Source organism: Manis javanica, chromosome 12 (assembly GCF_040802235.1).
Source record: "Manis javanica isolate MJ-LG chromosome 12, MJ_LKY, whole genome shotgun sequence".
In the NCBI taxonomy this organism is placed as follows: Eukaryota; Metazoa; Chordata; class Mammalia; order Pholidota; family Manidae; genus Manis; species Manis javanica.
Window position 1 is genome coordinate 32,921,445 of NC_133167.1, and position 16,197 is coordinate 32,937,641.

The window sequence follows — 16,197 nt, forward strand, 5'->3', positions numbered from 1 at the left end:
TTCTGGTATCCCTATAATATGAATATTATTCCTTTTGGCTTGGTCACATATTTCTCTTAGTGTTGTTTCATTCCTGGAGATCCTTTTATCTCTCTCTATGTCAGCTTCTATACGTTCCTGTTCTCTGGTTCTATTCCTTCAATGGCCTCTTGCATCTTATCCATTCTGCTTATACCAGGGATTGTTTCACTTCTGTGATCTCCTTCCTGACATCTGTGATCTCCTTCCGGACTTCATCCCACTGCTCTTGCATTTTTCTCTGCATCTCATCCCACTGCTCTTGTATTTTTCTCTGCATCTCATCCCATTGCTCTTGCATTTTTCTCTGCATCTCTGTCAGCATGTTCATGATTTTTATTTTGAATTCTTTTTCAGGAGGACTAGTTAGGTCTGTCTCCTTCTCAGGTGTTGTCTCTGTGATCTTTGTCTGCCTGTAGTTTTGCCTTTTCATGGTGATCGAGATAGTTTGCAGAGCTGGTACAAGTGACCGCTGGAAGAGCTTCCCTTCTTGTTGGTTTGTAGCCTTTTCCTGGGAGAATAGCGACCTCTAGTTGCTTGTGCTGGGCAGCTGTGCGCAGACAGGGCTTCTGCTTCCTGCCCAGTTGCTTTGGGGTTTATCTCTGCTGTTGCTGTGGGCTTGACCTGGCTGGGGCTGTTCCTCCAAAATGGTGGAGCCCTGTTGGAGGGGGAGCGGCCGGGAGGCTTTTTATCTCTGTAAGGGGCCTCTGTGTTCCCTGCTGCCCAGGGGGTTAGAGTGCCCAGAGATCCCCAGATTCCCTGCCTCTGGTCTAAGTGATCTGTCCTGCCCCTTTAAGACTTCCAAAAAGCACTCTCCAAACCAAAACAACAACAGCAACAATGAGAGAGGGAACAGAAAGAAAAAAAAAGGAAAAAACACGCAATTTTTTTTTTTGTCCTCAGGTGCCGGTCCCAGGCACCCGCTCACTGGTCCTTCTGCCCTGTCTCCCTAGCACCAGGGTCCCTGTCCTTTCAAGGCTTCCAAAAAGCACCCACCCACCGGTCCCGCAGGGAAAGAACCCTCAATATTCTTTGTCCTCAGGCGCTGGTCCCAGGCACCCGCTCACCAGTCCCGCCGCCCTGCCTCCCTAGCACCGGGGTCCCTGTCCCTTTAAGGCTTCCAAAAAGCACTCGCCAAAAAGAGAGGAAAAAAGGGGAAAAACGCGTGATTTCCTCCGTCCTCAGGTGCCGGTCTCAGGCACCCGCCCACCGGTCCCACAGGGAAAAACGCGGGATATTCTTTGTCCTCAGGTGCTGGTCCTAGGCACCCGCTCACCAGTCCCGCCGCCCTGCCTCCCTAGCACTGGGGTCCCTGTCCCTTTTAGGCTTCCAAAAAGCACTCGCAAAAAAGAGAAAAAAAAAGGGGAAAAACGCGCGATTTCCTCTGTCCTCAAGTGCCGGTCTCAGGCACCCGCCCACCGGTCCCGCAGGGAAAAACGTGGGATATTCTTTCTCCTCAGGCGCCGGTCCCAGGCACCCGCTCACCAGTCCTGCCACCCTGCCTCCCTAGCACCGGGGTCCCTGTCCCTTTAACGCTTCCAAAAAGCGCTCGCCAAAAAGAGAAAAAAAAAGGGGAAAAACGCGCAATATCCTCCATCCTCAGGCGCTGGTCTCAGGCACCCGCCCGCCGGTCCCGCAGGGAGAAACGCGGGATATTCTTTGTCCTTAGGCGCCGTTCCCAGGCACCTGCTCACCGGTCCCGCCACCCTGCCTCCCTAGCAATGGGGGCCCGTCCCTTTAAGGCTTCCAAAAAGCACTCGCCAAAAAAAACTGCTCCGGTTTCTTTCCACCCGCCGGGAGCCGGGGAGAGGGGCGCTTGGGTCCCGCCGGGCCGAGGGTTGTATCTTACCCCCTTCGCAAGGCGCTGGGTTCTTGCAGGTGTGGATGTGGTCTGGATGTTGTCCTGTGTCCTGTGGTCTCTATTTTAGGAAGATTTTTCTTTGTTATATTTTCATAGCTCTATGTGTTTTTGGGAGGAGATTTCCACTGCTCTACTCATGCCACCATCCTGGCTCCGCCTTTGTAGTATTTTTATAATGGTATTTTTAAAAGATTTATTTTTTGTAGCACTTAAAGGATGTAATTTTTTTCAAAGCCATTTTCTTCATATCTTTTTTTATATTTTAAGCAAAATATAAATTTATTGAGGTAGCATTTACAATAGTTCTTTGACATTTGAATTCCCTTTTTTTTCTCATGTCAGCATCCCTACCCTGAGAGCTACATTAAAACAAATGGATAACAAGACAAAAAAATCATAATAATAATGCCTTGTATTTGTGAGATTGTTTAAATTCATATTTTTCTCCTTGAAAAAGTCTTATAAATTAAACAGAGGTGGCATTTCCAAGACAATATATGCAAAGACAGTAATATCTAGTCCTAGAATAATCCCTTATTGTTGGGTCTCCAAGAGACCTAATCAATAACACTGTTTTTTTCTCTATTCAAATCTAGAACCAGGTGATAAATGGATAAAATAGTTGGCAAATAGAGAAAAAAGCATCATCTTTATTACTGATAAAGGCTAAACGGAAAAACTTAACTCACCCCTCAGTCTAGATATTAGAACAGCCCACTGGAGAGAAGGTTTGAACTGGCAGAGCAGGCACACTTATCCAGGGTGCTATGTTCTACTTGTCCTGTCCAAGTACAGGAGGCAGGGAGAAAGACAACCCTCTAGTTCAAAATCTTTGCTAGATTAGCACTACCCAGTCAAGAAACATGGACCAGTTAATGACACTCCTCTGTGAAGGGCAGAAAGTGGTGTGGGACAAAATGCTATATGTGTGTAGTGAGAATTTCTCCTCTTGAAAACAAAGGAGTGGAATAAAGGCTAAAGTGTTAAATCAGAGATTAAAGTCTGAAGAATCAAAAACTTATTATAAATTTTCTTATATCAGCATTCAAATGTTAAACAGATTTTTTCTCTTTAGAATGCTTTTTTTCTTTGAAAGTCAGCAACTTCAAGGAATCTTTGGGGTGTGTGACTCATATTTTTAAAAATAAATTATTATTTAAATAGCCTGCCTAAAAGAATATAGAACAATGAAGACACAAACATCTCTGAAACATTATACTTTTTTATTTTTATAGGACAAATTTGAAATATATATTCCAAAAATTATGGAATCATGCAGTATAAAATAAGCATAAATTGTGTATTGAAAAAAAATTGTGTATTGGGTATAAATATGTATAAACTTGTCATTTTAGGTTGCTAATGCCATGAAAAACTCATTACCATTTGATGCTCCTGACTCTTCCCAAGAAGGGCAGAAAGTACTTAAGGTAGAAGTCACTCCCACAGTACCGAGGATTTCTCGGACTGCAATTACAACAGCTTCAATCCGTCGCCATAGATGGAGGAGAGAAGGTGAGTACCCACTCCAAATAGTCCACTTTTGGATTCAAGTAAATGTATCACTGTTTTTACAGATTGTATTAACACATGATATTATTGCACTCTATATAAGTAAAGCAAAATTGTTTAGTTTTTAAAAAGAGCACAGAAAATGTAGCTTAAATGCCTGAATATATTTTAATATATTTTTTAAAGTAAAGTAGATTTTCTTTAGACTGTTCTATGAATGTTAAAACAAGATAACCTTAATTTTTGTATTTCTTTGAACTAGTAATAACAATAGGAAAGAAGTTCCTTTAAGCCTGTTACCTACCATACTGGGGAAAAAAAAGGTGCATGTATGAGCGTTGTGGGACTAAGTTATATAACTGGCCAAACTAATGGTATGATACAATCTATCCATAAATGAATTGATTATTGAATTTTCAATTTTTATCTTTCCTTTTCTTTTTGTTGTAAGTGCTGAATCCAGCAGTATTTCATAGGCATATAGTACTTGAATAGTCAAGCTGTCTTGCCTAAGAGATATTAATTGCCATTTTAATGATCCCTATTTTTCTTTCCTATTCATTTGCAAACCTCACATTGTTCATCTGCCGCCTTATGTGTGTGCATCCTGTGCACACACATGTAACTATATAAATAGTGTTTGTGTTTATATCATATCCATATATACATTCTCTTATCTGCCTGGGTCAAAATGCTCAGAAAAGAATAGAGCAGCGCAAAAGCACTAAAATTTTATATGTTGAATCCCAGATGGCTTTGACTTCTCAAACGAGGCTGATTCGAGTATTCCTGGCTCCCCGATCCAACACGGCTCCACTGACCTAGGGATCAAACGTGTGCAAGAGGGGGAGGTGCTGGTGCGCAGGACCCCTGAGCATGGCTCACCGGAGCCCAACTCAGCAGCAGCCACAACAGAGGGTAGGACAGAGATGAGGAGGCAGAAGTCAGTGAGGCAGTTGCTGGAGAAGGATCCTGGCTCTCTATCCCCAAGCAGAACATCTTTCCATTATAGTGTGTGTTTCTACTATCCCAGGGTGTATTAGCTTCTCCTTGCAAAGCATACCCCCCAATATGCATAGAGCCGGGTCAAGGGACAATCTTTAGTTACCATTTGTGCTGGCCTGGAGTCTGCATCCCTGTGTAATCAAAGAACAGCTTGGCATGGCTACTAACAAGGCAGAGGCCTGTCTCCAAAAGGTCTGCAAATGCTTGGGATTTTTTCATTACTGAGCATGTTTATTCTAACATAGGTAAAGGAAAAATGTACTCAGTGGACATGAGCCTTATTAAGTCAATATGAATTGATTTAATCTATATAATTTATTACTTAAAAAATAAAAGGAGAGTTTTAAAACATTAACACATTATCTTTAAGAAATTGGACTGAAGTGGAACTGGCTGATTTATCTGTTTCCCGTGTGGTCAGTTAACAAGAATTTCTTGCCTCTTTGACAGAGTAAACCGGTATTGATTGGCTTTTTGTGATCTTTGAGTCAAGTTGCCTGGGTGAAAGTGGTGAACTACTGACATCTTTTCTCTATAAATGTGCTATCGTGGTGCACACTGCATTTTATCATTTATTGAAATAATGATTATCCTATATAGCTCCCAGTTGGAATTGAAATGTGTTATTTAGAAGTCAGGTATCCTAGTAGATCCTTATTTCTACAATGTAGACATTTCCAAATGAGAATTTTTTTTTTATCCTGCCCCTTGCCCCCACCACAACCACCACTGTCTGATAGAAAAGTATTTATTTTCTGTTTTATGTGTGATGCCTTAGGAGTTGGCTTTGTGAAAGAGGGGCCTGTAGCCTAGTATTAGGTTTTCTCATTATTATTATATTATATTATATTATATTATATTATATTATATTATATTATATTATATTATATTATATTATATTATATTATATTATATTATATTATATTATATTATATTATATTATATTATATTATATTATATTATATTATATTATATTATATTATAGCTGTATTGCTACTGTGGAACCTTTACACTAATTTATGAAATACAGCAAGTAGTTTTGAAATAGGTTACATATTTTTACTGCTTTTGAAGACCAAACATACATGAAGCAGTTACTTTCCACCTTAGGGAAGTCTCTTGCTCTTTGGTGCATTAGAAATTTGAGCATGCTCAGTAAGAATCTAAATCTACTCTTTGTTCCCATGACCATTTGCCCAGATTGACCTTACTTCATTTAACAGTGTTGCATGTGCATGATCTCGGGATTCAAAGAAATTGGTGCTGTTTTACAGAGATCCTGTGAAAAGATGCAGCCTCCCTTTTCCTTTTTTCTGTATCTCTTTATGTTATCCCCTGGAGTCAGTTTTATCTTGTATAAAGGCATAAAAATAAGTACATAAGTAGATGTCAAACCCAGAGTTGGCCTAAATTTAACAACCTGTTTCTCAGCCTTTTTGATGACTAAATGAGCCACGTGGTGTATATTTACTACTATTGTTAAGATGTTTGAGTATTTGTGCTAAAAGTAGCACTGTGTTAATTAACACTTGCTGAAATTCTAGAAAGAGTGGGTATTGGTTGCAATATTTCTCCCAATTTATCAAAGTCATACACTTTGAAAAAGGTTATCAAATAGTAGTTCCTTTCAAATATCCTGTTAAATATTAACATATCCTATTTTAATATCTCCTATCTATGGTAAAAATTTCAGTTTGGGAGGATGGGGGATAGCTACAGTTAAGAGGAATGTGTTCCATCAGTGTGTTTGAAATTGCTCAAAAATAATTTTGCCTTTTAACCTAGATTACTTGTAGCTTTAAATCAATATTAGTAGAAGCTAAATTTATAAGGAAAATCCGACACAAACTTCTCTATTGACAGAGAAGTTCATTAAAAATCCTTTTTGGTGGTCTCTTTTTTAGATCATGACGAGTTTTGTTATTACCCAGGGAAAAAATTAGAAAGGAAAAATGCTGTGCCTTTTTATTCCTTGAGGTTTTTTAAACAGAAGGAAGGAAATTACTAAAATCTATGAAAAGTTTTGGTAATTCTAAAGTCAGCTGGACCTTTTGGATTAACATTGATGATTGATCTTTTTTTTAAAAAAGAAAATGTTTTCTAGTATGATTTTAAATAGTTTTGCAGTTAAAATTGTGTTTATTATATGTTGAAAATGAAGGGAGAACATGAACCCATCACCTACTTTTATCCTGATTATCAAGTAACACTTTATTTGTGACTTTCACAGTTGGATTTAGAATTATTACTAAATTGAGGACAATGCCTATCATTAAAGTATAGTCAGTGTTTCACTATACTGAAACAGCATTTCTTAGTATATAAAATAGGAGTTAGATTCTCTTGCATGGTGGCTTTTATGTTATCATCTCTTATGCCATATTGCTTGGGCATCAGATCTGCATGTAGCAAAATTCAGAAGCTAGCGCTAAGTCTCTCAGTCTCCTTTCCTAATTATATATATACCCAATGATACTTTTCTTTTCACTCCCACTTTATATTACTGACAGCAATTCTGAACCCGTAACTGTCTTTTCTTGGGCATTTTGGGGTTCTTTATACTAATTTTAAGTAAATTGCTAAGATGATATATGAATATAATTTCAAGTTTTTATTTTGATCATTATGTACTATTCTTTTGAAGAAGGGGTTGAGAGAAGTGGTGTCAGCTGTGTTTTCATATGGCTTTGCATGGATAATTAAAGATTATTAAACTGCTGGATATGATAACAAGGTGCCTTTTGCTTTAAGGATAGCCTATTTTATTTATCATTCTTTTGAAGGAAGGAAATAACTAATCTATATGAGAAAATACAGCTAAAAATTTTTTTATTTACCCAGATCCTATGTTAAATAAAGGTTGTGTTTAAATATTTCATATACTTTACTTAGGTAACCTGTATCTCAAAGTCATAGTTGCTTAGAATTCTTTCCTAACATTTTACCTTGGCCATAATATTGATATCTGTATGTAGATTCAGATTAAACTTTCTTGCAGTCTGGTAAACCTGTTTAATGAGTAGCAAACTGCTATCAGTTTCTTAACGAAGCAAATATATTACTTCCTAAGAAAATGTTGATGGTACTATCAGTAAGAGAATTAGGCTTTCTGGAATCCCCAAACTAAATATATGTGCTTCTCCCCTTCTTATAAAATCCCAAGATGAGGATTCTTTCATTACCTGCAGTTTCTGCATGAAACATAATGGGACACTAGTACTTTGTGATTATGATGTCTCAATACAAAAAAAAATCTGAAATATTATAGAAATAGTTTTATAGAATATTTCTATATATAGAAATATTGAAAGTATAATATTTAATATAGAAAGTAATAAATCCTTCTTAAATACCCTGCTGGTTTCCTATCCTCACTCTCCAGTAATCAAATCTTTTCTTCACATTAATTGATCAAGAAAATATGGAAACCAGTGTGTAGATACGTCCGTAAAACAAAATAGGATTTTGAAGTTATTGGAAACAATTTAGAGTGTTTTAGTGTAGTGTTAGAAAAATTAGTTCTATAAAGGTTTTAAAGCCATTTAGAAGCAGTTAGCTGTTGAGTAAATATAAAATTTTACTGTAGTTAAAAAGGATTTGGCTTTTAGGGATAAATGAGTTTTGGGTATTCTGGGTGACTGAAATTAGAAGGGGGTCTCATTTGCATGGTCTGTTTTATGGTGGGTTAGGGAAGATAAGAGGAAAAAAATTTGTTTTTTTGGATAGGTATGGTCACCTCAAATTGACAAGGGTGTAATGTAAAGATTTATAACAACACTGTATTTTACATAAAGTTGTTTTATGTACCTAGATATTGAGATACTGCGTTCATTTCTGGATAGTTTGGACTAATCAGAGCTAAATGAACAGAATGAAAAACATTTCAGAATTCTGTATAGATTAAGGTTTCTTCCCCTAAATAATTTAGGGGAGGTGGTGAGAGCAGGGCCATTGCCAACCTATAGCAAACATAAACCAAGAGATAAGGTCAGTTGCGCTGTTACTCACAGCTGCTGCTTATTTAACTTAGCTGTTGCTGAGCCTGTCTGATTTGTTTTTTAGGTGCTGAGGGTGTAAATGGAGGCGAAGAGTCGGTAAACCTGAATGATGCAGATGAAGGATTTTCATCAGGGGCTTCCCTCAGCAGTCAGCCATTTGGGACCAAACCATCCTCCTCTTCTCAGAGGGGAAGCTTAAGGAAAGTAGCAACTGGGCGTTCAGCCAAGGATAAAGAAACAGCCTCTGCCGTCAAATCCAGTGAGAGCCCTCAAGATTCGGTAGTTCGCAGGCAGTATATACAGCAACCACCTGATCTTAGTGTAGATTCAATTGAGCTGACACCAATGAAGAAACACCTGAGCCTGCCTGCTGGCCAGGTGGTACCAAAAACCAATAGTTTAAGTCTAATCCGGACAGCCAGTGCTTCCTCAAGTAAATCATTTGACTACGTAAATGGCAGTCAAGCAAGTACCAGCATTGGGGTTGGCACTGAGGGCGTTACTAATTTAGCAGCTAACAATGCTAATCGATATTCAACTATCAGTCTACAGGAAGACCGGCTAGGTCAAGCTAGAGAAGGTAAAGAGCTCCTGAGCCCAGGAGCTCCTTTAACCAAGCAGTCTCGATCCCCAAGTTTCAATATGCAGCTAATATCCCAGGTGTAGTTTTGACATCCTATCATCTTTCTGCTTACCTTTTAAACTGAACATTTCATTGTGCAAGAAGACACTTCATCCCACATTGTGAAAATATGGGTCATTGTAATCAGATCTGATTTAGTTTAGGTATTTTCATACTGTATTTTGTATGAAAACAGCAATAAGGTTTTCTTTTTCCTCCCTATATCTTCTCTTCACCTATTCCTTGTAAATGCATTTGTGAAGCAGTATGAAATGTTTGTGTTTTCCATGCATTCCTTTCTAGAAACCTTGGGTGATGTGCAATCCATCGTAGGCTGATCGGTCCCATTTCAACACTGTGAGACTGAGGATACGTTAGAGGAAATGGTGTATATGATCCCTATGAAATGATTCTTTGGCTTTTGTTTAAAAAACAAAACGGGTTTGTTCTCATAATTTATAGAACTATGAAGATTACTGGATCATGTTTTTTTCTCTCAACCAGGAGTGCCTCAGAGATTCTGCTATGACTTTGGACTTCTCTGAGTCTGTGCAATTGTTTTCTTGAGAAGCATGGGGAAAGGTGGTAGACTGCAGCACTTTTTCATTAAAATGAGGGTGGCTCCTCTCTTTTTACCCCCATCTCTTTTATCTCGAGGACACAACTGTTCAATTACTGAGGCATTTAAATCAAGTTGTGGCCACCTCCATCAGAGAGCAGGGCTCTTAGTTGATTGTGTAATTGATAATGCACTTTCTTTATGGCTGTATAATCATTAACATGTCTTCCCTCCTCCCCACAAGGACATAGGTCATTTCTGTCCTTAAAGTTTTTGAACAACTAACAAATCAGAGAATCCAAGGGGTATGTTCTATTTCCCAGGAATGATTGACACTTTGGTGCTGGGGTTTTTTGGGGGAGGGGTGGTTTTTGTTTAGCTCATGTGGGATTCTGTATGTGAGTGGAAGTGTTGATTTTTTTTTTTCTTTTCCTTTGTGAGCTGATGATGACTGAAGTAGAACAAGTACGTCTTCAGGTAAAGAGAGGGATTTCTCATCCCATTTTCTGTGATGTCAGACTATTGGAGAAACCCTTTCAGCTGCTTTCTAGATGTACCTAAATTCAGTCAGGTATTTTGGATTAAGAAACCTGAAGTCCTGATAGATCATATACTCCAAGGAAATACATCAGGGACAGATAATTGGCTGAAAACACTGAAGCTTCAATGTGACACATTTTTACAGAATATTTCTACGAGGGGGTACTGACTTGATTTCTCCTACAAGGACCACACTGCCTTTGTGTTCAATGTAATGCAATTTGTGTACCTTCTAATTATATACCTGCAAAAGGTTCTCATTTTTATAAAACTTTGAAATCATGCCAGTAAGCTAGATGTTGAATGTATGTAAGTAGCATTTAGTAACTGTGCTAGGAGGCTACAAAACACATTATTGGTTGAAAAACTTTTTTAGTTCTGATTTTGTTGGGTAAGATTTCATTATAACCTTCTGGGTCTCAGGCTCTAATGCTTGATTGAAATAGAAGAGAATATATTGGTATTTGAAAATGAGTATATTGTGACTTGAACTGCTCTGTACATTATCTTTCCACAAAATACACCAGAGCTATTAGTACTTTGCATTAGACATTTTGATTTTATTGTGCAAGAAAATACACTGAATTTATAGAAACCAAGTATTCTCCTAATTAACAAAGTTTAAATTTTTATCTCTACCAATTAAAATTACAAAAGATTTTTATAAATAAAATAAATAGAAAAATGCCTCTTGTTTTTTTCACACCAAGATGTCTCCCCTCTCATCTCTTTTTTTGGTTGTAATAGGTTAGGTTTTTTTTGTTTGTATTTTTAAAGGACTTTCTGTTTTGAATCTTCGTAAGAACAATGAAATGCTTATTTGAATTTGGTGGTCTGTAACATTTTTTCAACTTAAACGAAAATGGAAAACTATAACCTGAACTAGTATCTACAACATTGCCAAAGTCTGAGGTAATGCTAAAAGTTAGTAAATAGAGATTTATTAGTTTGTGTGTGTGTGTGTGTGTGTGTGTGTGTGTGTATATATATATGGTGTGTATATGTATATATCACAAAGATGTATTTTAAATACTACTTACTTTTAAAAATTTAAGGGATGTCAGAGAAGTGAATTAAAAAGCAGCCAAAATAAATAAGATGTAAAGATCTATAATATACTAAGGAAAGCAAGGTTTCAGGTATGAAAGGAACAGCATTCTTCTTTCCAGGGAGTAAGACCTTGGCCATAGCCAGAGGTCATTCATTTTATAGCAGAGATATTTGGTTGATTTTGGAGGCTGAAGAGTTGTTTTTAATTCAACAAGTTGTGCATTTATTGGCATCTAAATCTAGGAGGATTTTAGCTAAAGCACAAAAAAACCCAAGTAATAACAAATTATAGCAAAAGCTATATGTGATAAATAAGATGTTCCTGTGGTTTGTTACGAATCTTACATTACAACTGAAAAGTTGGTTTTTAAAGACTTTCAACTTAGAGGATTTATCTGTATTCAACTTATCTGTATGCATACTTATTTTGTACATAACCTTTAAACAGTTCATCACCCTGCAGCATTTATGTTCCATTCTTTTAAGTGATATAATTTGGCCCCATGAAGAAACATTTCATTTAGTTCAAACTTTGCATTCAGGATCTTAGAAAAGATTTCCTGTGCAAAATACAGTAAATGGAATGAGTTACTTTAACAAATCATAGTCAAATTTTCTAAAATATTTTTGATATTCATTTGCATTATTTATTGGCTTCTAATTTAAAATGGTTTTCAGATATAGAGCAGCTGTTACAAATGTATGCCAGCAATATTCATACTTTATCCTTTAACAACCTTTTGTTTTATATTTCCTACCTTCCATAAAAATATCCTTCCATCTATGGAAAAACTAGTTAGGGAGAAAATACTTGTTTTCTATAATAAAGCAACTTGATTAATGCCATCTATGACAGATTAAGAAATACTAATACCTGAAAGTTTTGGGAACTCTATAACATTAAGTTAAAGTCATGTTACTAGAAAGCAGACCAAAATGTAAAGTGAAAAGCTAACTTTAAAGTAAGATTTTTAAATATAAAAATGTTTTGAGAAGCTAGTGGGGGAAGTGGTTGCAGTTTGAAATTCTAACCCCTGCAACCACTCTTATTCTCCCAATTACTCTTCTGTTCCTATTTATTATAGTTAGAATGTGCTTGAAGAGGCCCAAAGATAATCTAATTCATCTCTCAACCCCACCCCGCCCATAGCCATCCTCAGAAAACTGAGGTTCAAAAAGGCTGTGACATGATCAAGTCACATAACTAAGAAGCAGAGCCATAATCAAACTTCTCTGTCTTGTCAAATGCATATTAACACCCCACTGCCTCCCTTTACTCCTACTACAGTAAATGTGCTATGTAATACTCTCCATTTCTGCAGTTTATAGTTCTGGTGTAGTTGATGAATATGGCACCTTAAGAAAAGTATTAAATGAAGAAAAAGTGTAGAGTAGTAAACATAGATGGGGAAGTGTTGTAACTGTACCACAGATGTAAAAATAGATGCATTTTTTCTTCTAATTTATGCCTTACTATTTTCTGCCACATAACAGTTGTAATATGCCATTTTATAGTTGATAGTATTTCTGGGAATTTATTTAAATGCAAAAATAAGCCCAGTGAAATGGCTTTGATCAGTGTTTCTAGTCATTTTAAAGTAATTTTTGAATCAGTCAGCTTTCACTGTCATCTATGTGACAAGCTAATTGTATTGCACAGTGGAGTATTACAAAGTAAAAATTAAACTTGATCCCTTTCATTTTTAATGTTGAAAAAGATTGAACCTTACCTGTGCTTTAGAGAAGATAAGTAAAAGCAATATTTCCTTATGTGATTGAAAAAGGCTTACAGTGTGAAGCTTATGATTCCATAAAGGAATGGAGACCACGATGTCATTTAAAGTGTATGTACCATATAAAATGTCTTAAATGCAGTTGTCTCAGCTGTACAAGCTCAATATTTCCAACCTATATTCTCAGATTCCACTTAGTAGCTTTAAATTAACTATAATTATTTATTAGACACTGGAATACTGAGAATAACTTCTTTTGGATTCTTTTATTTGCACTATTTTTGTGTATATTTTAATGAAGTGGGTTTTTCCCACCTCATTTTGTGAGGTTTGTATCAGTCCATTTTTGAGTACTTTAGTTGTTGATAATCAGTTGTCTCCTATAATTCTCTGCATGTTCATTTGTAAGTTAAAAAAAATTAATATCTGTCTTTAGTGGGTAGTACACTATTTATACTAACACTGGCAAGGAGGAGCTCTCCATTTCTGATCTTGGATTATAAAGTAAGTTTTGTTTTGTTTTGCTTATATATCAGTATTTCAGTTGTGTATTTGTTTTTCAGTTTAAAATGTTTAATAGGTCATGCTAGTGGTCACAAAATCTGTAATTTTAGAGCAACCTTTCTATACTGTGGCTATGTTAAGCAGTCCAAACATGAGACTTTTTATCCTTCAAGTTGAATGATTATGTCATGTTTCAAACCACTGAATTGGTTGAGACACTTACTTGTAATACTTTAATTTTTTTAAGGTGCTTTTTAGAAACAAGTTGTTTGAAAACCAACTAGAAATTACTGATAGCTTAAACTCTAAGAAATTAGAACATTTACCAGATTATAAGAAGATGGACTGCAATGTAAAATTGTTAACAGTGCTAATAAAATAATAATGAGTCATCAGATTGGTACAATTTTCCATTGCTAAGGTGGTTATTGTTGATAATGTAAGACATAAATTTTAGTATTAACCTGCATTGTGTACCTAATGGGTATATCATATTGGTACTGACCAGCATAGTAAATACTGTTCATAGGGGCAACTGATGTACATTTAAACTATATTAGATTTTTGGTGGTGCCAGAAATTTGTGTGGTGATCCTGCCATTGAAATTATAGTAGTCATCATCAGCCAACCTTCCCCTGCCCCTGTTGGCACTTCCTTCTAAACCTGACCACACAACCACAAAATTTTGGTAACTTCAATCTCTTCAGTATTTTTATAGTCTCAGCCATTAACCACATGAGAAATATATACAAGAGCAAACAGTGTAGGATAGCAGTTAGCAGAAAGCTGGGAATGAAGTGTGAAATAACTGGCAGCATAGTACAGAAATGTAGGTTCTATGTTTTGCTTCTGGATTTTGAGAAAATGTTTACAAATTAAGGTACATTCAGATGTCTACTATTATGTAAATACAGATTTTACCAAAAAAATTAAAATTAGGTGTAACTTAACATATTGAGTCTTTTTTTAATACTTATGTATCTAGAGGTTGGTTTAATACATTCTTTATTTTCAAAGAGAAATAAACTTAATTGGACAATACATCCCCAACTACAGAATTTTTATCAATCTGGTTTACTGTATTTGAGGGTCAACAGCTCATTGTTAATTACAGCAGAGGAAATTCTTTACTTCATTGATCAAAAAATTTACCAAAGAAAACGAATCAACCAAATTTTTAAAATACCTTTTAGGAATGAGGTCCTTTAACATAAAAGGATTACTTTCTAGCCCTGGGAAAATAAACACTAAAAGATTGTTTGATCTGGAACACAGGTATAAATAGTACCTACAAGTTCTCATGTGAGGTTTTCTTGTCAGTAATACGTCAACATTTTACACTTTCCGCAAAAGTACCACTTAAAGCTTAAGTCCAAATATTCTTCCTTATGATATTTTCATGTCTCCTTAAATTAAGGATTCTGCACATCAGTATTGAGTAAAAAGGGGGGGAAATTCCTAAAATTGGTATCTTTTATAATATCTAGCTTTTTAAAAATAAAATTGAGTGAGAAATTACAGAAATGCATGTTTTTAAATGGGCAGTGGTAATCATTTCTGATAACTATGATATTGGCTAAATGTTATGTTTATATAATTTATGTACATGATTGCTCTGGGTGGGTTCCCCACCCCCCTTGCCTTTGGGAAAGAAAACATGACTGGGTTAAGAAATGCTAATTTAAAAAATGTCTAGATCAATAAGAAGTGATTTTTTTCAACTATTAAATGATTTTGGGGGGGGGGTACCATGAAATGTATATTAATTGATGTTCCAAACAGGTCCTGTGCATTATTTTTTTTGTATTAGGTAGTAGTTAAAAAGTAACGAATGTATTGATTGATCAGCTGTCTTGGAAAGAGAAGATTAGCTTTCCAACAATTACTAATGTAGATTATGGGTTTTTTAAGTTTTATCATCCAAACTGAATTGAGAAATAAGATCAATGCTCCATGTGTTGTTTTAAATACTATCATCAACTACTTGACAGTAAATCTTATTCTAAAAATTATGCTGACTTTATATTCAGTTTAACTGGTTAATTGAAAGTTCTTATGGTTTATTTTATTTTCCCACAATAATTTGGCTCTCCTGAGCCACAATTTCTAAAGGAAATTTTACTGCTTTAGCATTATGTAGTCTGATCTCTGTCACAGTGGACAAGTAAACAGGAAGTATCTCACTTCCACATGTTTGCTTCATAAGAGGATATGGAATGTATGGATCAGCTTTATTTTTTTTTACAAGCATCAACCTATAGCTCAGTATAAACTCCCCAAGTATTCAGAAAATAGTGCTGATGAAAATTTAAATAGGGTAAGGCATGAAGAAAATATGATCTCTATTGATCAATGTCCTTAAAACCTAGGCCTAGTGAAAACCTTCATTTTTCAGAGCTGAAGAAAAAAAAATGCACATTTAAGATCATACATAAAATCGGTGCATGTAAGCCATTATCTTAACTGTCTTACTGAACTGGTTAATGCTGTCGATTGTTGAAATGTGAAATGTAGTCACTGTTGACCTTGTAAATATCTGCCAGAGATGAAAAAATATTTTAAGTTATTGTAAATAAAGATGTATAAAATTCATTATCAGTCTGCAATGCAGAAACATATCTAAGATGTTAAATATTGTGTTTCTTGAGAGATGTGTAATTTTTCCCTAGATATATCCAGTTACATTAAGAATGTAAATTTTCTTTTGTACCGTATAAAAATACAGCATTATTTGGCTTTTGACTGAATTTCCCTGAGTTAATTTTATATCTTACCTAAATTTTATACCTTAAAA

The 16,197-nt window shown here is 35.8% G+C and overlaps 1 protein-coding gene across 15 annotated transcripts in view; it reads left to right on the top strand.

Annotated features, from left to right (window-relative positions):
* HYCC2 (hyccin PI4KA lipid kinase complex subunit 2) overlaps positions 1-16,150 on the top strand; it is a 108,182-nt gene extending 92,032 nt beyond the window's left edge. For 14 of the 15 annotated variants that reach the window (XM_073218366.1, XM_073218361.1, XM_073218359.1 and 11 more), the window contains 3 exons: positions 3,235-3,394; positions 4,142-4,309; positions 8,459-16,150. In XM_073218366.1, coding sequence (XP_073074467.1) covers positions 3,235-3,394; positions 4,142-4,309; positions 8,459-9,060 — 930 coding nt within the window. In that variant the 3' untranslated portion in view covers positions 9,061-16,150. The remainder of the gene's footprint in view (positions 1-3,234; positions 3,395-4,141; positions 4,310-8,458) is intronic. The other variant, XM_073218371.1, reaches the window with a different exon arrangement.
* The last annotated feature ends 47 nt before the right edge of the window (positions 16,151-16,197 follow it).